Below are 22,409 nucleotides of genomic sequence, written 5' to 3' on the forward strand. Positions count from 1 at the left end.
GAAACAAGTAAGATCAAGAATCAAAAGAAGTTACTACTGGGATTATAACACAATTATACAGAAATTTTAACTTATGATTTAAATATAAAATGGTCATATGCTGAAAATATAAAACCGACACCTAATTATTAACATCTTCATGCATTTGGTTTTCATCACTAAACTTTGAAAATGATGACATTTTAATGTAATAAGATTCTAAGATCAAAGTAGAAGCCATAAATGAGCCACAGAAAGATTATTTGGTTGTGATTTTTCTCCCTATTAATGACTAGAGTCTGATTTTGCTTACACTGTTAACTATATAGGCTTCAAATACTTACTGTGGACAAAATCAAAATCTCCCCATTAGCCAACAAGACACTGTTACGCCTCAGCAAAGAAGAAGACAACAAACATAATATGGCTAATTTAGAACAAAGAATAGCTGACATAACCCATGAATTACAGAACCTTTTTGTCAATTTTGATTGCACAAGGAAAATTGCCACAGCAATTTTATATACACCCATGCTTATAAAGTTTTACTTTTTTAAAAAAAAATTATAGATACAGTACAGCCCCCACCAAACTGAATATGGTCAAATTATCAAAACTGCACTTCAGTCCTTGCAACTTTGCTGTCTTCACGCTGCCCAGAGCGATCTCTGCGAGAAGTGTATGAGGGTCCCTAATCTATATTGCTCAGCAAACAGAAATGTAAAATTGACAATATAAAACAAAATTACTAAACATTATCAAGAAACCTAGATGCAGTGGAGAAAGGATGGTCTGAGGAGATAGGCAGCTGTTTCCTGTAGTACAGAGTACTACTGGAAGAAGGGTGTTGCAGCCTACTTAAATCTATGAATAAATCTGTCTTGAGAACACATATTACAGCATAAATATCAGGACACTTCTGAGATACACAATTTTTTCAACCACTCGCCCATCTGTGATTCTTTTCACTTAAATTCTGTAAATGAAGAACAGCCTATAAGAGCCACTGCTCGATCATTTAGTTTCATATAGAAATTTACACCTCAGTTACTTAATTGGAATCCCACAAACATCACTCATGAATACTCTTCTGTGGTAATTTTGTTCAGAGAGTTACCATTTAAAAGATTGTCAGAAATGCTTCTAAATTATTAAAACATTTTTAAATAAAGGACAAATGCAAAAACTAACTTGCCAATCTGAAGGTTGTATAATTGCTGTACTATCTACTGCTCCTAGGAAGAGAGCACCAAGATTGCTGTTAGACAACTAAAAATAACTTCCCATATAAAGTTTTACTGTGGACTGATAACATGGACATTTTACTTAAAACAAATATTCAATTCAGTGAATGATTAAAGATTTCCTAAACAAATGCTTAGCATTGGTACATGGAATTTTGAATTAAAATGGAGAAGTCCCAGCACATGGCTTATTTTTTTCCATTTACACTGCTGAAGAAAGCACTAGTGCCTGTATTGAATCACTAGGGTTGTAGAGTTTTGTAAACCAATCCAGACCAAAACAGGTTTGAATTCTGGACATCTCTCAAAACATAACAATCAAATATCTATTTCAATCTATAAAACCTTACTGTGCATACTTCAGATTAATACTTCTCAAAAGGCTTGTAATGCTTGTTCTTTTACATCTCTCATGTTACTTAATAGCTCACAGAAACGAACATCAAATGCAGGAGAGTATCAAACAGTCTTTGTGCTTTTCTAACATGTCTACATGACACTTATTTACCTCCTTCTTGGCAAAATTCCTTAATATAAATGTACAGGGCTGCATATTTCCCCTGAATACCAAGTTCCTGCATGGATTATGAAAGACCTGTGCACCTGGTAACGCTTTGCCAAACACAGTACAGGGTAAAAACCCAAACAATATAGCTACAGCATATAATGTAATACTTACTACTTATAAGTTTCTGAACGAATGTATTCAAAAACATGAGAGACTCCCAGCTGGAACTGGTCAGCAATAGGGGTAACCCAGGGATTGTTCTCTGCTTTGAAGACTTGCTTTTGACCAGTCAAATCCAAATTACCTGAAAGGCATTAAACAAAACAGCATATGAAAAATATTTAAAACATGAAAAATTTGAAAGAAATATCCTGCTGAGAAAATGAAAACTTTAAATTCATTTCAGAGAGTAGGGCCATAATAGAAGCAAATATTTCAGTCTTAGCAGAGAGGAAGAGGGGGATACAGTAGTTCCCACCATAGTGGATGCAGTTCCACCCTATTCATTTCAGCGCTGCTACACACTGCACAGCAGGATTGAACTCAGTCCACTGCATTTGACATTTATTCACCAGTTTTAAGCAGAATTTGATAGTGCATAGGTGTTGGGCCCTCTCCAGCGTGACCTGCAGGAACAAAAGGAGAATGATGCCCCGGTAGGAGCCTGCTCTGTGGTAGCTTGGCTTTGCAATGCACTTTTCCATCTCTGGCCCACGCACAATGCCAACAAGTGATGCCCAACAGGCTTTCCAGTGCCCAGTGTGTTGTCTGCACGGAGATCCTACCCTGATCCGTGGTTAGAGCACAGAGAGAAACACAAACAAACAGTCCCGTTCTTGTAACATGCTGGTTACACCTATTCTGTTGACAGGAAGACTTAAGAGACCTATTAGGGGCTTGTTTGGGGTTTGTTTGTTTTGTAAATGTTTACTGCCCAACCGCAAAACAGTACATGCTCCACTGGAACTCTTAATGACTATAAGTACAAAGGGCTGAATTCCAGGAAGATCTATCCATTGAAATATTTTCTCGTATTCTTTAAATTAAAATAAAACATCTGTGGTACATTCTCAATTTATTTTTGTGAATTTCATGATGAAGAGAGGCCTACCCTCCCTCCAGAAACCAACAACAGCTGAAAAGAAATAAGATAATCCTTAACCATGGGGAACCAAGATAAAAAAATATATATCACAGTGTTTTGAAGACTGACTGAGCCAAGCTATTGGAAAAATCTGAAATCAACCTGATTTCAGCCCTGTGCTGACTGCCCACTTTGGCTGCACATGACAGCTAAGCCTTGGCGCGTTTCTCTCTCTAAAAGGGGTTAACACAATTAAAGACAGCGCATTATACCGTGTGAAAAGATGTCATGCATCTCATGCCAGCCTATCACCGAGTCACCATTACCTTAACAAGCTCATCTGCCAGCTGTCTGCAGCAGGTTTGCTTGAGCTAACAGCGGCAGGGAGCATCCCTCCACCACCCCCAGACACAGAGACACACACACACAGAGCCATCCCGTCAGGCAGCAGCAGCCGACCTCACTGCCGCACGCTTCAGTACGCCTCGTTAGGAGCCCCGCACCTGTCTGCTTTATTAAGGGCCTCGGCAGCCCTGCTCTAACAAGGATCAGGAAAAAGGATTAAGTACTGTGACAAAGAGGACCTAATAAGATAGAAGCGGTGAGTCTAAGCGTGTGCTGGCTGCAGGCGCAGGCTGGCACTGCTCACTACGCCAGGGAAGCTGGCCAGTGTGGTGATGAGCCAGAACCCTCTGACCAGGGATGCTGTGAAGAACATGTATCACTCAGGGGCTTGCCTTGCAATTGCAAATTGGATTTCCCATTTTATTACCTGCAAAAAAACCTCATATATTGCTCTCCACGACTACCAACACTGTAAGCGCCCTGCAAATACTGCATCAAGGTAAAATCAATGATCTGTGTACAACTAATAAAACCGGTTAAATTTGGGGAGGCAAGCTTGGCCCCACTGTGGGTCAAATTCAATGTTGTTTACAGGAGTAAGTCACATGTTCCCAAAATCTCAATACCCAGGTCTCAGCTAAATCCTTGCCTTCTGAACTGTGTCACAAATTTACCATTCAGGGAAGGCTGCTCTAAATTTCCATTCCCGCAGCACACTGCGCCCACTTCCATTCCAAATATTACATGGTCCATTTAAACATAATTAATTGTAATAATTACTACTCTACTGCAGCCAAAGAAATCTTACAGCAAAACCAGGACTGCTCAAGCAAAATTATCTGTAGGTCTCCATGCCAATGTAATCACTTTATCTTCTTCTGCCTTCTGTTTTTCCCCAAAGCACACAGAAGGCAGGTACAAATATTATGTTATATCTTCAGAGAGAGGAGGTGACAGAGGCCCTAATTAATGTAATTACAGAGGAAACTGGGGCACATAAAAGTTTAGCATTTGCACTGAAACCCACCCCTCCCTGCCCAGGACATCCCTCTGGCAGCCCTGCCAGCAGCAGCTGGCCTGGTAGCCTGTACCACTGGCCACCTACAGCTGGAGAGAGAGCCCAGGGATTTTAAATGAAGAATTTAATCAAGTGCGGTAGTGCAAAAAGGAACAACCCGTCCATCCTCATGGCAAGCACCAGGCAGAGAGTGGGTGTCCTCTGCGGGTGAGTGAAGGAGAGTTGCCTCATAAAAGGCAGGAAGGATGGGACAACCGATGCTGTAAAATTCTCCCCATTCTATACCAACACCTCCACCTGGAAACAAAGACCAGAAATGGGCAGAAAATTCAGCAGTTTTTCAGAAGTTACAGAGAGACTGCCCCACTTTATCAGCACTAGAGAGGAAATGGAATCTGACACTCCTGCCACAAGGCAAGCCACTTGAGCAGAAAGAAGCCACATAATTAAAACTGAGACAGGACGGAAATGTGCCACTCCTGCATTACCATACATTGCTTGGAGCCATACCCCAGTGTCCTTTTGGTGCTTGCGGCTAACCAATCTGTTAACCAAGGGCATACCTAATTCTGCTCTGCCTTCAGGGCATCCAGGAGTCCCAAGCACAAGGCCAAAGTCTCAGCAACATCTCAGGAATGGGATGTGCTGCGGGTAACCAAACACACAGGAGCATTGCATGGATCATTCTGCCACAGTGCACCAAGACAAGCCCAACAGCATGGAAGAGATGATCATACCCACCTGAAGCAACGGCTCTGGTGTCAGGCTCTCTGCAGGAGTGCTGTGCAACTGGACACCTTACAGATCTGTCCTTGTGCCCCCACCCCTAACAGTGTCCTTGCATTGATGATTTCTTTTGGCAGCACCATGTTAGGAAATGCTGTTAATTCCATCCCTGCAGCACTAGAGTCATGGGTGAAGGAAAAAGCCAAGGCAGATGCGCCTTCATGCATATTGTCTAACCACAGCATCAGCAGAACACCAACTCCAGGGTTTTAGGGAATTTAGATACTGTTCTGCTACACAGATCACATCAAATCCCTCAGATATTTTTAGTACGCAAAAAACAAAACTGCCTCTAGTAAAAATCCAGCACTGAAGATTCAATCACAAAATACATTAGGGCTGGAGATTGCATTGGTCATTGCTGGTTTGTTCTTTCCATGCACATCAGCCTATTACAAATATTTATCACCTCTAAAATTTGGCATAACTTGTAGACTAAAACTGTATTTCTTCATTATGGACTTCAGGTTCTTGCTATTTTGCCATACTGAAAGAGATCAGCTTCCCTAAAATGCCTCTGGTAGGAGAGGAGGAGCAGGCTACCTTTAAGAACAATCAGCACAGCCCCTTTCCTAGATCACAGAAATGTTTTTCAAATTATTTTTGAGTGTTTCTAAAATTATCCAAATAAATAAATAAATAAATAATCAGTCTAAACTATACACTCCAGAATCCAGGTCTAACATGCTTAAAGAACTTTCTAATTTCTAAGCCTGGAGGATGCTTTTTTTTTTTACACTACCTTGCGCAGACACAGATTTCCAAACAGGAAAAACACCAAGTAGACATTTGCTGCTAGCACGGAGTGGACACTGAAAAGAGAACAGAGTCTGGAAAAGAGAAGAGCAGAAATAAAGGTCTAACAGCTGACTGCTGTGGATAACCTGCACAGAATGCCAAAAGCCTTCTAAAAGGAGCCAGCTGTGTGGTCTCAGAAATGCCTTATCTTGGCATTTTTATTCTGTCTCAGCACTCATATCTAAAGATGATTCCGAACCCTTAAGTTTGATTGGATGACTTAAATTCTGTGTTAACCCATCTTAAAAACAAACTGTTCCTAATGTCCAACTTCTAAGCTGTACAGACCTGAAAACTGTCTGCTGCCCAAATCTCTTGTTAGTTGCCACCTGGGAGCTACAGTAAATAGAGCTACACCAAAAGTCTTGAAAATTTTCAAGGACAAAATCAAAGTATGCATATTTTTAATTTTAATGTATTCTAAGTTATGCCATTCCTTGACTAAAAATACCATTTATCACTGCTTAAATTCAGAGATTCTACAGCCATGGGTGGACAGAAGGAACATCTTGTATGACAGTGGGCACACCCCATCCTGAGTAACATTAAAAGCAAAAGGCACCTACAGTTTCCCTGCACCTATCTCAATAAATCTATCCTGCACTTAAGCTAAAACCCAATCGTTACTATTTCTTGATGTTTGCCTTCAGTGCTGCTGAAATAAAAAGTGGTTTGTGTGAACATTCATGTTTTGCTCAACTGCCTGCAAAGGCCAGAAAAGAGCTCATAATAGACAATAAAATGCTGCCTCCCACAGTCGTGTTTGCAGACCGTAAGTGTCACAGCCAGCAATAATGCTACTTATCACTTTGACCAAGAGTATCTCCAGACTTCCAAGGCTCCTTCTTGTCCATTAGATCTAGCCTGCAAGCATCTCTTACATGCAGCCGTAAGCCCCTCATCCCCTTGTGACATATGATATACAAACTGTGTATTTACCAATTTGAGGTATAGTAAGGAGCAACTCGTGTACATAGGCATTACTTCAACACAAACAAAAGCAAACAGAATGAACATAAACCTGACTTGCCCTTTCCACTCGAATGCCCCTTAGCAACACTTTTAAAACTTTCAAAAATTAAAAGGTGAAATTAAGTAATTAAACAACTCTGACATTTGAGAACTGAACATTGGCATTCAGCATAAGAAACATGAACCTAGCTGTAAAATGCCAGATCAACGCTTCTTTGTAACGGTTTAAATTCATCCCCAGTGGAGCTTCATTAAAATCAACTTTTAGCCTGTGTACTGTTGAGCTTCACATCTGTGTCCCATTGATACTCACTCCCCTTCCATCCTACACTCTGACCTCCAGGAGAGTCCTCTAGCTGTAACACATCCCTTTTAGAGATTCCTCTTAAGACTGCAATTTAAATGTTCTTTCCCTTTACAACACAAAGATCTTACTCTCTGTCGTACATATGACAGGAGGAACAAAATGAGTTTTATTAATTTATTTAGATATAAATACCTTTGAATCCTGTTTTATTAAATGCTAAGTAAGGGATCAATCCACTACCCTAAATTTAAACTTAGGTTATATGTAAAAATATGTCTGTCCTGGCTTGTTTTAGATTTGCTTTACACTACAGGCTTATAATTTTTATTACTTTTGTGGCATTTGCTTTGTCTTGCTAGAGAGAGGGGGATTGGTTTAAGCGTGGAGGTGGAAGAAATATCATGACTATTATGTCATAAAAATGATACCAAAGAAATTGATTGTGAGTCATGTCTCACAATCTATATAAAAATTAAAATATATACCGATTTCTATGGCACAAAGTATTATCAAAAGCAAATCACTTTTATCCCAATCTTAAGCAGATGTAGGCTGTGCATTAGTAACTCATATCACTCCCATAAACAAGTAAGATCATCTCTGTTTTGAAAACCTCTATCAGTTTAGAAGGATTAGTAACAGAAGAGAGTAGATTTAAACAGTAGTTATAAAGGAGCAGTAAGACAACAGAGAGCAAAGACTTCTTGTACATAAGTGAAGTGCAACTCAGTCGCTTCGGAACCAGCAGAAATATTCACGGAATTGCTCAGTATGATAAACAAATCTACATCTCCACAGCATATGCCAAAAATATAAATTCGCTTATTGAAGAGTTTCTATGCATGAAAAGAAAACAATTAATAAATCTAAACCTCGACTGAAATGCCTCCAGAAGATCGATCCTAGCACCTTTGCCCACTCAACCCTACATTCTTGTACTGGAGAAGGTCTAACAGCATCACTGCAAGTCACCAGCACTTTGGAGAACCCTGAAACAGCATTTGTCGTGGTTCTGCACAACAGGGGGCAAGCTTAAGTCTCAAATAACAAGAAGTCATATTCAGTATATGCAAATAAACCAAATACTCCAGAGCATCCATCAGTCAGAAGCAGGCTGGAAGTCTTCCTCTGACTCCTTTCCTGAAGAACATGGGAATGTCTGCAACCTCACCTGTGAAGCTCTAGGGTAAGAGAGAGCTGAAGAAGTAATCTGAAAGCCAAACACTGAAGCCAAAGCCCATCCTCAGTTTCACAATTACTTTCAGAGTCAGAAAATAGGAGTGCAGATGTTTTAACATCACACATTAATCTAACAACATCTTAGATGTAAATGAGAATTTCCATGAATGAGTTCAGAGATGAGACCCCAATTTCTGTGTTCATGCGATACAACAGTAGATCACTGTGTCAGATCAGTAATTGAAGAGCTTACAAAGACATTTCAAACAGAAAAACATCTGGCCTGAAAAACATCAGGATATAGAGACTCTGCCAGTGGTGTCTTGTTCAAACAGTTCATCACTGTCAAAATACATTTTTATTTCAGAGCTGAACTAAACTGACTAAGTTCTAAAACACTGCTCCCTCTGCCCATCTACAAGGGAGAAAGACCACCTGTGCTTTCTTCTCATGAAGTTAGTGGGATCAGTAGCAGTCCCCCCTCACTCTTCACTTTGATAGGCTTAAAAAAAAAAGCCTGATTATTCTGTGATCTCATAAGAGTTACTCCATTTGCTTCAAACCTTAGGAAAAGGACCACAGCTGAAATAAAGTAAAAGTGGACCAACTAAATCATGAATTGTTTAACCTTCACATAAATGTGAAGTGATAGAGGGCAAACCTGTATTGCCTCAGCTACAGCTATTACAATTGTGTGGGAAGAGGATTTTACTCTCCAGCACCTTACATAGAAGAGAGTTTAAAACAAAGTGAATGTAGTCCTGAGATATTTATACAAAATTCCAGCAGCATAGCAAAGGTCAGCCAGAATCATTATACCACAGTGTAATGGGAAGCCTGGCACAAAAGAACTTTCACTTCAGAATGTGTCAGGACTGAAGATGAAGCCTGGGAAAGACAAGAGAATGGATGAAATGCTGAACTACTCCCTTAAACCACACTTCAGGTATTAAGTTCAGGCAGATTATAGACCTAACCTGGCTGGGCAAACTCGCATTTCTATATTCAGCTGACAGGAGGTTAACTCTCAGCTGACAGTGGTTAACTCTCTGGGAATAAGGGGAGAGCCCTGGAAATTTCTACCATCACACCACACAACAAACCTGACCTTAGCAGGACAACTAGTAGGAAGAGTAAATAAAATTAACATTCACAGATGAAAGCCATAAAACAGTAACTTATTCCATGCAACATACTACTCCTCACCTAACAACAGTCTGCTAATGGTTTGTTCGGCCATGTGACAAATCACCCCATTTCAACAGCCAAATTCCACCACACACAGCCTTCAGGTACCAGGGCAACCAACCCAGCCGATACTGTCATGTTGGCAGCTAAGAGGAAAGGCAGAAGAAAGAGCATTTTGACAAAAATCCAGGAAATTACTCCAAAACGTTAAATTCATTTCTTCCACATTCCTCATGTAAGAGTGAGACCATTTACTAGAAAACCTACAAGTATTGGTAAGTTTCACCAATTTCTTTCTTAGAAAGGTGACATGTTGTGCTGGAAATACCATTTCCTTCAGCACTCTGTGTAACCAATGTCCAGTGCTGACTGGGATCTCAAGGGGCAAACCACCAGTCACTGCTAAGTGTTCCCAGTGAAGAAACCCAAGAAACACACTACACAGCAGACAGGTTTTGGAACAATGGAAATTAACGTGATGTCAAAGTAGTTTAACATCAAGAACACTTTAATGGCACAGGAAGTACTACAGGCTTAGAGGATCAGCATCCCAATTTATTTTGAAATATATTGCACATTTTTCCCAGCATCAGAAACTCCCCTGAGATTCTCAATTACACGGGAATTCAACAGAGCATTCTCTCTTTGAAGGGTCCCTATCAGACCAAAATCTAGTTAATTTAACAAAATTACTTCAAAAAGGATTCACACTGTAATGCTTTTTGCCCTGCACCTTTGAAAGTTCCATTCAAACACAGGTTGCCAAGTACTCAGAAGAGCAAAACCACTTTTAAGTACTACAAAACACAGAAAATGAACCAAATACAACAACAAATGCAAGATTTCCTCAGAGTGGCTGTAATTACAGTACTCTTACCTACTACAGTTTCAACACAACAGATGAAATATTTGCTGACAGAAATGTCATTATCATGTTGATGGTACTTAAAATCAGAGTACAGTCAACACTAGGAGAGCATATACACACACACCGCGAAGTGACAGTAAGACTTGTGTATTTTCACAGGATCACAGAATAATCAGAGTTCAAAGTGACCCTTGAGGTCCAACTCCTGGCTATGCACAGGACATTCCCAATAACCACACAATGTGCCTGAGAGCATTGTCCAAACGCCTCTTGAACTCTGTCAGGCTTGGGGCTGTGACAACTTCCCTGGGGAGCTGTTCCAGTGCCCAACTACCCTCTGGGTGAAGCACCATTTTCTAATATCCAGCCTGAACCTCCCCGATGCAACTTCAGATCATTCCCTTGGGTCCTGTCACTGCACTGGTTGAAGAAGAGGTCAATGCCTGCCTTTCAGCTTCCTTTCGTGAGGAATTTGCAAACAGTGATGAGATCTCCCCTCAGGCTCCTCTTCTCCAGGCTGAACAGACCAAGTGACCTCAACTGCTCCTCGTGTGGCTTCCTTTGTAGGGAAGGCCCTTCACCATCTTTGTGGTCCTCCTTTGGACACTCTCCAATATCTTTCTTATATTGTGGTGCCCAAAACTGCACACAATATTCAACGTGAGGTCAGATCAAAGAAGAGAATGGGACAATCACCACTAATGCAAGATCAAATTTGAACTTTGGGAAATTTGGCAAGAATTCCAACAGCGTAAGAAAGTGAATGTCCATGGTGTAAATCTAGATGATGGGTTATAGAAAACACCTTTCTGTGTATCATGGAACTGCAGGGTTGTCATCTTATTCCATACACCTTAACTCCCAGCAAGTACTCTGTGGAATCAGCCTGGTTTCTAACTCCATAACAAGTGGTGGGGTTTAGTGGTTTTGGCTTTTTTTTTCATCTACTTTTAAACTTAAACCTAAAATGAGAATCACAGTTAGAATATTCACAAATGTTCAGAGAATCTTTTCTACATGAAGAATCTCTCCACAACCTATCTTGTCACATACATTTCTCCAATTGTTCCTTCACCAGTAACTGCTATACCAGTAAGCCTAGAAGACAGGTTATTTTGTTTATCCACCTTTGCCTTAGCTCCAAAAGTAGAAACATACAACTTTTTAAAATTCCAAGATATCAATTAGTTGTTCTAGTGCTCAGAACCGTAGTACAAAGAGCCCCAGGATGTTCAGGCTTCCAACAAGCACCAATGACCTGTACTGCAGGTGAGAGCACCACCGTGATGTGACACAGGCAGAGTGCACTGGCAGTTTATAAGAAAAGTTTGGCATTTACGTCAAGTATATTTAGAAAAAAAATATGTTTTGTGAAATAAGTGACTCCTATGTTTGCACATGCCTGTTATAATTACCTAAGTAAACTGCTATTCCGATTAATGTTAACTTGAACAAACAACTGCAGCAACTACTTTGTGTAATATAATATTAATTCACAAATTCTAGAGGCATTTCAAAAGCCTAAATTTTAAAAGGTCTTCCTGTGACGGAAATATAGAGACTTTTCACAGGATTCCTTGAACTTTGTATTTAAAGCCAATCCTTTATCCACAGAAGGCAATTTAGCTGTTCAAAACTAAAAAATGATGAAAGAATTACTTAGTCATTCTGACATACAGATCTAATTTACAAAACATTTCCCACTCTTTAGAAAGGAGCATGGCTACTTACTCCATCAGTATTTTTTTGCTTTTTTAAGAATCTTGAATTTTCCACTTTTCAAATATGTACATATAACTTTACAATTTGGATAGTGTCTCCCTTTACCTGAGAAAATTAATTGAAAAACTAGAACAGTACTGAATAGCAACTTATAAGCCATTGATGCTAATATTAGATTTTGAAAAAAGAGGATGGTAATCAGGAATCATGTATTCTTAGAAATCAGTGTTCTTCCTGTATGCATAAACATGAGCAAACTCCGTGTCCATGTGCGCACACAGGCAACATTAGAATGTGGGTTTTAAAAATCACACCATTTGTTTTCACATCAAAAATGCAAAACTACAGATGAACTAGTTACATTCTCTGGGTGGCTCTTCAGCTACATCTTTGTGAATACTCTGTACCATATACTACTCTTCCACCCTTGACTCTGCTATGTCACGTATGACTTTTATGTGGCATATATGGTCCACCCAGATGACCATACAATGAATTTAAAACACCTTCACTGATCTTACTAATTGCATCTACGATTTTATGTGGTTCTTGTTTCTACTTGGCTTTCTTTCCAAACACTGTTCCCATTGTTAAATGGTCAGAATACACAAAGCGACAGATTTAGTGCCTCCTTGGCAATTTATATAACTGACTGCAACTCTGCTGTTGCAGTGAATCATGATTTATTTGTCTCGCAATGCAGCACATAACCTTTTAAATGCTAGGGAAAAAAAATGCCAGTGCCTCTTTAAAGTTTATATATGACTGCCCACCACCATTCCTCATGAACGGGGTTTTGAGAGACAAATGATGGAAACAAGCTGCAAATTCCACCCACCTACTCCCGGCCATTTCCTGCGTTCATCACTCACATGTACTGTATTTACAGACAAGCAACTCACCCAGAGCACCAGTGCACTCTTCTAGTCCCCTCATTTCCTCCTCTGCAGGAATATTTTTCTTAAATTAGTAAATGGTGTTCTCTGCTAAACATAAAGGAGGATAACACCAGCCTCCCCCAGCAGACCATGTGTGCCATGCTCAATCACACAAGGTGACAACATGGGCAGACTGCAGTGTTTTACTACTGGTATCTCTCTCTCCATTCCAAACCTGTGATCCCAAGGCCTGTCTGTGGCCTTTTATCATACCCTATTCTCCATGCCTTCTTCTGCACTGATTTCCATTACCTTCAAAAAACAGTTTAATGTAGCATGCACACATACTCCTTCTCATTCAAATACACTGTTTTATCCTGATGTTTTATATTGTGCCCATGTCCCTGGTAAATGAACATCTAATGACTCACTGCTGTCCACCAGTGCCCGAACTAAGCTAGTTGAAAGCCTTCAGCACCTTTAATTATGAAAGTGATAATGAGAGAGAACAGATTGTTTACTTTAAATGGAACAGCAGTAGCTCCAATTAATGCAAATAGGACCTACTCATTGAAAAGCTATTTATCCAACGTGCACAGCACAAAGTATTTGCATAGTTCTGCTTACATTATAATTCAATTTTAAAAATTTAGGAGGGAGAACTCGGACAGCAGATAAAGTTGGTTTTCCCTCAGATGGTGACTACAGCATTAGCAGTCCACGCAGCAGGTTGTAACCCTCACATGCCACCTTTCACTGGCAGACTTTTAAACTGCCTGCAAAGGCATGTTTCTCTAAATTGTCAAGTTTGCAGAAGGCAAAACAGGGCTGCAGAGATCAAGTGACTTTTTCTAAGGATTCAGAGATACACACTAGCCTGTGGCCTGCTCCTCCCTGACCTCAAACAAGCCTTCCAAAGCCTAGCCTGGTGTTCCATTCCCTAAATGTGTGCCTAGATGTTTAATAAACAAGCGAGAACATTACTTTGCACAGCAAATACCCTTCAAGTTACACAAGTTACAAATCTAGACTTTGGTGTAATGTTCTCTGGAAATATACCCCAAAATCTAGGCTATTTAAAATGTTTGAGACAGCTCTAGCATTATGCATTGCATAGACTACAATCGAAATTACACCAACTGATCACAAATGAAGACACTGAGTAAGACCAGAAAATGAAACACTTATAAATGAAAAGTATAATTTATAGAATAGCAGTTGAGTAATAAAGAACAGAAGTAACAAGGACTTCAACCGTGTCAATGCACCTCATCTTGATCAACTGGGGCAAAATCACAAGTCCTTTTTCTACCAGTCTGCAATATCGTTCTGTAATGCAAACAAATGCTAACTAAAAGGAGAAACACTTCCCTTGGCCATCCTGAGTTTTGGAGGTCAGTGCGAAATAAACATGGAGAATTTTGTTTCAGACATTTCCACTTGGGCTGGACAGCGATGGTAAAACCACTTAAAGGGGATTTGCTGTTATGCTTGTGAGGTGGTAGCACATTTAGAACATTTAATTAGCCAAAGTAGGTTGTTAGACTCAGTGCAGCATTTAACTTCCACTTTTGGGAAAAAACTCAAAGACTATCACACTTAGGAAGGCACAGAAAACTGCAGTTACAGACACTACAATGTTACTGCTGTTGAAAAAGACTTTATAAATATATATGACTTTTACAAAAAGCTACAGAAAGCATACCTGTCTCAAGGAATAAACATCTGAAATTAAGGAAAAGAGAGCAACTTTCATCCACCAGTTGTGAGAGGAAAAAGCAAAAAACCCCACAGTGGGTAAACAAATAGAGTCAAAACGAACATCTTTCCACCTCACAAAAGAAAAGCAGACACTTTGCTGTATAAAACAAAAAGCATACATTGTACACTGGCACATTTATACACACAGCTGTCACATTCTCTAATGGATCCAAGCAAGTAGTTATGACAACAAATAATTTTACTTTACCATAGTAACTTCAGTCACTGTCCTCCTGAGTTTAGGAAACTACTATTTGGGAGGTACCAGTAAAAAGAAAGAAGCTTCCCCATGTAACATTCCACAATAAAAAGAAACAAGGAATAAACCTTGTGTAACAGCTGTTTCAAAACCAAGTAATTGATGCATCTACATTATTCCCAACGAAAATACTTTTAAAGATCTGAAGCCAAATTCTGGCTTGAGGCAAACAGGGACAACTTTTAGTGACGTTAATGTCCCTCACATAAAATGGAAAACTGCAATGCAAATTCTGCAAAATCGATACTTCAGTTTCAAAGAAAAACTCTACAGGTTGAAAGAAGCCACCTATAACTATATTTAAATGGCCAATATCACAATGCTTCAAGTGAAAGAGCTGTCTACTCACTAATAAAGGCAAGCTACTGAAACAGAAAACTGAAAAATTCTTTTAATTTAGCTATATTTCACTCTAGTTGATCAAACTTCCATTTTTACAGGAACAACATCTAAAGCACCACTTATGCTACTGTCATTTTTAGCTTAATATAATTTTGGCCAATCTGAATAGTGTTCTCAAAACCCAGTCAGAGACAAGAATAGGTTTGCAGAGCCAATATTTATGATACGTTATATAAAGCAAGATGCTATACAGAAATTGGCAGTCAGGTGACCTAATACACAAGAAAAATTTAACATGTTAAAAAATAGTAAAACCAAACACACATCATATTGCAGCTCATTTCAGAGGAAATACAGTTTATCATTATTAGTTCAATAAATAAATGATCATCCATAATCTTACCCAGTTCTGGGGGCAGCACAGTAAGACGATTTCCCTGGATATGTAGTTCCTTAAGCTGTGTGAGCTCACCAATTTCTTTAGGCAGTGATATCAGGTCATTGTCTCTAAGACTCAGCTAAGAGCGAATATAAATTCAGTCAGAACAATTTTCGGTTACCATAAAGCAGCCCAAAAGAGAACTCTTCCCCCACCTTTCTCCTAAATGTTCAATTCTTCCAATTTATTTACAAGTGTCTTCTGGTAAACAAGAAACAGTTCCAGGTGTAGTGGTCTATTCCTGCAAACATACCCTTCTACTCCTCAAATTGACTGGATTCTACTCCTACAAGTGTTGCAAAAGTGAATTGATTTTCCAAGAATTTAGATAAATTACTTACTATCTGCAACTTTGTGAGCTTCCCAATATCTGGCGGTAGGATTTCAAAATCGTTGTCACTTAGATAGAGTGCACGCAGGGTGGCTGCAAATTAAATAGCAATATATAAACAGGGTGGCATATAACCCAACCATTTGAGGTCTAATCAATAAAAACGAGTCAGGTTTGATTAATAACCCTGACTTGGTGAAAAGCCTTTGACATACCCAGGGCTCACAATAATAACAAGCAGGTCAAACTTAGATTTACTGGCTTATTGTATTGCTGGTGAGTTCAGGAAAACATCTATATTCAAAAGGACTGGCACAATTAACAATTTCTGCAATAAGCACATTCTGGCATATAGTCTGAATGCTCAGATGTCAGAAAACAGTCATTACTCTTTATTACCCCGATTCTTATTTATTACATCAATTTGCATCCTAAACAAACATTTAAAAAATCTGAGTTTTTTTGACAAACACACATCTACGTTCAGCTTTATAGAAAGCACAACCTAACACGGGGAAAGAGATCTGAAATTAGGGCAATATATAAGACTCAAACTTATAATTTGCAATTTCCCTGCTATTCCATGTGAAATTCACAAAACCCCCATGACTCAGCACAGCCATGTATCTTGCTATTATTGAACAAGCATACATGAAAGTTCAAACAAAAAATATTAAAATGGTGACTGACAAGGAACTGTTTGGTGCAGCAGGAGAGAAAGTGATCAGATCAGCAAAACCTCTCCTTCCCACCAGAGGAGACTCCAGTTGTCTCACACAGCTTACTCCTCCTCCTTTCATTTCACTAAATGTAACCATTTATAATAATGCTGACTGAAAACTTTCCCTCTGCCAGCTTACAGTCACAACATCCCTTAGACAACTGCACTCCTCCTTCTTCCCTCACCTGTAACTTTGATGCTAAATGCACCGATCCTGAAGCCACTTCAGCACAGTATACAGAAAAATCTGTAATCATTGAAATCCAGAAAATGCCAGAATTCAAGTTGCTTAGGCAACCATAATGCAGCCCTTTTGCACATATGCATTACAATACCTTTCTTATAACTGAGTGTGTATTTCCAACATATGCAAAGGTCAGCTTAGTAACCTTAGCCTATATTTTAACATCCTGGACACTTCAACATCCACATGCTGTTAAAACTGTTTCAGTAATGAACCATCAGGAACACACTTCTTTCTACCCTCAACACACAACGTTGTGTTGCAGAACAAGTTTGTTTTCCCATGAGGTGTGCAACCTTCCATAAAATGTTAAGTCTTAACTGAGTATGGGATCCAATGAAACATTACTCAGAAGAAAACCAATATACTAGTACTAAGGAAGTCTTCTCATGCCCAAAAGTGTCGGGTGACTGTATATCAGTGATAAATATTGCTGTGCTATGTGAAATATTCAAGATATATTAAAAGAAAAACATAAATATCAGAAAAAAAATCTGCTGGATTTTGGTCTCCATCAAATAAATTTCAACTGCAGAAAGCAAAGCACCATATCATGAAGATTTGCAGAGTTTTTAGAAAAGTTTCTTACTCAGATAGAAGAAGTTTCCTGGTAGGGAATTTTCATTTAAATTGTTGTAAGTCAAGTCAAGAACTTCTAGAGCTGGTAAAGAGCCAAATCCCCTTGGCAAGGTGTTTAACCTGTTCATGCTGTAGGTAAAGAGAAAAAAGAACATGACATCAGTATTCGCTTCATCTAGCAGGAATAATACAGGCCACAAGTGCTTTCTTTTTTTCCCCATACAAATTGCAACCTATGCCAAGATTCCCTTTTGTTTTGAAAAAAGGCTGATGCTCCAAGATACTGAGCAAGCCTTTTGCAATGCAGACCTTCTTTAATTTCTCATTCCCATAAATATACCCAAAACTTATGCACTCACAAGGTATTTTGCCTATTATGTCAACAGCCACAGCTGAAATGTAAAGCCCAAGAGAGAGAGGTGTCACAGTGTTTCACAGAGCAAGCTGGTCCTTGATAGATAACTTCTAGCTAAACTAGACTTTACCCTTCTGCACATTATCCTGACCATGTGCCATTCTGCTGTACCACACAGTTCTTCACTGTGGTACCAAATACAAAGAGGAACACCTCAGCAGCACAGTATTCATGTTCATTGATAATTGCTGCTCAAACCCCTTCATAAGAACAGCAGATCCAGATAACTATTGACGCACATGGAGCATGAAGTAAATAAAATGTCAGGCCTCTGATTGATGAGGTTTAATCTAAATATAGCTCATTCAGCCAGTCCTAAGAGGGTTTAGGATAGCAGCTCCCACTGGCAACAGCCAGAACAGCGTGAGGAAAACTAACAGAAGGAAGAGATTTCTCCAATAACCTGGAGCAGACAAGCTACAGAAAACAGTAACTTCTCTCTGACCTCAAAGTGCTTGAACAAGGTGATCCAGATAACCACTAGAGCTGATGCAATAATGAAGGCAGGCACAGAGATGGAGACTACATTAATAGAACCTTACTGTTTGTGTGTGAGCTAGAGCTCTGCTGTTTATCACATGAACAGAAAAAAACTACCCACCATCTTCTTATTTATACTATCCCTTTTGCATGTACACCAAATATATAGCTTGTGTGTATGAATCTTGCTTTAGTTGTCACCCGGGTTTGAAAGCAGAACAGGGAAGACAGGAATCTCCAGGAAGAGCCTGTATGGGTAGCTGTTGGCAAGAATCTGATGACTGGAAACAAACATGACCTTTTAGATGTTATCTCTAAATATATTCTGAATTTGATTCTCTTTCTGATGCAAAAGTGATAAAGAGCAACAGTCACAACTGAAGCCAAGAGGAGATGCTATGTGAATGTATGAAGCATTATCTAACACTTAAAACTATGAAAACTCAAGTCAAAGTACTGACGAAGTTGGGTACCCAAAAATAAGAAAGGCTATACCTCCATGTGAGCACAGGCAGCGGAACATACCCCATTTCTTTCTAATCTAACTAATCTCACCTTTCCTCTCCCACTATTGCATAGCCAACTCCATGAGAACAAGAACCTGTAGAGATCAACTCCCTGTAGCTAAACTCTCGATGAAATCCTTCGTCCTCCTCATCCCCCAAAAGAAGTCATATGAGGGGCATGCACCTAGTATTGCTGCTGTAGTAGCTATTAAAATACAGAAAGGCATTCTCCACTGTTGCTGCTGTAGACCTGTCACTGTTTTTAAAACTGCTCTTTAGATCAAATAGGACTAAAGTAAGCAGCTCATTTTTCACTAGTGAAAAGGGCTTTTCACTAAGACCCCTGATGGCTTTTCCTTTTGTAAGCAGGAACAGGGAGAAAAAGAATGTTCTCCCTATTGACATCAGGCAGAATGGTATCTATTCTTTGGCATGGAAAGAGAACCAGCTGAAAGTCCCTGCTCAGCACTATTTGCCCCTGCAGAAGTTCAAACACTGAGCTTGTGCCTCAGAAACCATGCCTCACCTGCCTTCCAAATGTTATACTTTTAAGTTTTCAGGGCAGCATTACGCCTTCCCCCTTTCCACCCCACCACTTGCTCCTTCAGTGCCTAAACCTTCCCAAAAACAAACTCTGCTCTTACACAAGCTTCCCCTCTCCTTCAGAGGCCTGCTCTGAAGCCCTCTGACATATGCACTGCAGATGGCAAGAGGGTTTCTGGGCTGCCTCCTGAAAAGTGACTACAGAAAAAAAAAAAAATTCCTCTTTGCTGACTCCAAGAACCTCCAAAGCAGAATCCATTTTGCAGACTAGGGCTGGGTGGTAAATCCTGTGCCTGGAAGATTATGTGTAAGGAAAGGATTAAGAAGGAAGAGCAGTTAATCTATAAGATCTTGGGCCACGTGACACATGAAGGTGGCAACTGCAGCTCCTGGACCTGGATGTCTGTTGGTCCTAACACCAAGTGGTCTTTTATGTTACATTTTTTTCCACTAAAGAAGGCTAGTATTTAAACTATACTAGCAATTGTCATTGCTTCAATCCATGAAAAGGGCCAACTTCTTCCTTCATATACTGCAACGCTTCTATATGCCATTACAAAAATATGGATTTAACCCCCCAAATATATAGAATTCTGATTAATATTTGCTCTGAATAGCAATTCCAGGTTCAAACTGATACTAGGCAAACTAGAGATCTACTGTGACCAAATAAAGACCAGGGAAGATAGATCATCGTTAAAACATTTATTGGCATTCCACCAGTTCAAGATGCAATTCAATTATCAGCTCTTTACAAAAGTTATCTAAAGCAAAATACACAGAGCCTAGCCAAGACCAACTGGTATTTAGAAGACTAAAAATGTTCAGTTTAAGGTGTTCAGAAGTTTGAATTTATAAAATACAAACACTTTCTATGAGAAATCTATGATGCTAAGGCTTATGCCTATCAGTGCTTTCCTAAATAGCTACACTTTAACAAGCCCATTTAATTTTAAGAAGGTCCTGTGCTTCCCATTTGTTTTCTTATTAATTCAAGAAAGTTTTCTGTAACTGAAGTTACTACAAAGTATCACCAAATCTACTGGAATACAGTATCTGAACACTGTAACAGAAATGCCCCTGGCTCAAATTCAGTCAATACGAGTTCTTTGAATTAAATGCATACCACATTAAAAAATGTGCTACTTCTTTTGCAGGTTTAATATAAATTGAAATGTCATTAATCCCAAACTTGAGACTTTGGAATTAAAGTCTTAAATTAACATTCAAGTTTTTATTTTCAAAGCACAACAGGAAACAGACTGATTATTATGCAGCAACCACAGCATTAAGAAGCAGTTGCTAGGGAAGTAAAACTCAATTAATTGTTCAGTTTGACTTCAGTATTCGATGAGTATGAGTTGCTGTTATCCTCACAAACACTGTCAGTAAGAAATTTTAATAGCAAAATATAAGAAGTTCCAGGTTCAGTTGTGATGACATTTGATAGCACCTCTATTACAGCAAATCTTCACATTAAGATACGCACCCAAGGTTCAGGTGTTTGAGCTTCTGAAGGCTGCTGATCTGTGTAGGCAGCTCCTCAATCTGGTTGTTGAAAAAGTTGAGCACCTCAATGTTTCTCAGGTCTGCAATGTTTGCTGGTACAGCTGTGGGAAAGTTTTCACAGTGAGAAACTGCAATTGGAACAAGTTACCTAGACTACAGATGCTTTAGTAGCACTTGGTGTTTGCACCATTTGTACAGGGCCTGTAGCACAAACAGCATCTCACTGCTACTGCAATAAAAGTAAAGTTTATATCCAGAAAGCCTCGTATCTAGAGTCTGTTCTCATTGCTGAGAATAGGCACTTTGTACTTGGAAAAGTCATTTTGTAATTCAAAAAATTACTACCAGTACTCTAATGTATTTTGACTAACAAAGACCACTACAGACAGACACAAGAACAACGAATGTTCTTACAGATTAACAAACAGAAATAGACTGTTCTCTGAGTTTGTTTAGCACACACAGGTCTCAAAAGAGGAGAGCACAAGAGACTCGAATCATTTTGTTATCTGAGTGGAAAAAAGTGAATGATGCAAGCAGTTACACCAAGACAGCAGTTGTATTAAAGGTCTTTAACAAAAAACAAGAAATAAAACCTCATTTTTAGTGATGGAGCATTCTACTTACTGCTGAAATAATCTAGTATCCAAGTTCTTGTCCATTTAAGATTCAACAAAATTTACAAAAATTAAGTTCAGCCCGACAGAACTGTTTAGCCAAGCCCATTTGCAGTTACCTCCTCCGAGTGACAAACCGACTGATCAATACACATGCATGGCCACAGTGGATTACCAACTGATTGTTATTATCTAGAAACATGAAAAATAAGGCAGAAGCACAACATGAATATGCATGTGCACATGAGGTTAAAAAGCTATTCAGATTTACATCTTTTCCTCCTTAAACTTACTGAGATTTAATCAGCCAGCTGAGGTGCAAAAGGATGCTGGCAAGTCACCTGTAGTGAAGCTTGCACCTGTGTTCAATATTCACCTTGGTTCAGCCTCAACTTTGACTGCATCAGGAACCCACAGAGTGCACATCCAAACAATTAGAAGGTTTTATGAGGCCATGATTTTCTTTTATTTGTTGGGATGGTGCAATCTCAGTCTTAAAATGGAGTCAGTAATGTTTACAAAGGAGAACATTACAGTATGCCACATTTAGTAGATTATGAGTCTAATTACATTGTGAACAATAACAAGATCCATAACAAAGACTCTAATTACACTACATAAATATTACTGTTGAGGGTCAGATTCATTGCAGGAGATTTTAGCAGACTTTTTTATAAAGTCATTAAGGCAAATCCGAACATCTAAAATACCTCCCTTTGTGGTATTTTCCAACGGGTCTATGTTTATCTGTCACTCAATGAAAGCGAAAATTATGTGCCTTCAGAAA

General features: G+C 39.2%; 1 protein-coding gene across 1 annotated transcript in view; it reads right to left on the bottom strand.

The window, feature by feature from the left end:
- RSU1 (Ras suppressor protein 1) overlaps nt 1-21,106 on the bottom strand; it is a gene marked incomplete at its 5' end in the record, with an annotated part of 81,491 nt that extends 60,385 nt beyond the window's left edge. The window contains 5 exons of the mRNA XM_009070810.1: nt 1,903-2,035; nt 15,642-15,756; nt 16,019-16,101; nt 17,563-17,681; nt 20,986-21,106. Coding sequence (XP_009069058.1) covers nt 1,903-2,035; nt 15,642-15,756; nt 16,019-16,101; nt 17,563-17,681; nt 20,986-21,106 — 571 coding nt within the window. The remainder of the gene's footprint in view (nt 1-1,902; nt 2,036-15,641; nt 15,757-16,018; nt 16,102-17,562; nt 17,682-20,985) is intronic.
- Between the last annotated feature and the right edge of the window lie 1,303 nt (nt 21,107-22,409).

The sequence above is a fragment of the Acanthisitta chloris genome, unplaced genomic scaffold, assembly GCF_000695815.1.
Source record: "Acanthisitta chloris isolate BGI_N310 unplaced genomic scaffold, ASM69581v1 scaffold1573, whole genome shotgun sequence".
In the NCBI taxonomy this organism is placed as follows: Eukaryota; Metazoa; Chordata; class Aves; order Passeriformes; family Acanthisittidae; genus Acanthisitta; species Acanthisitta chloris.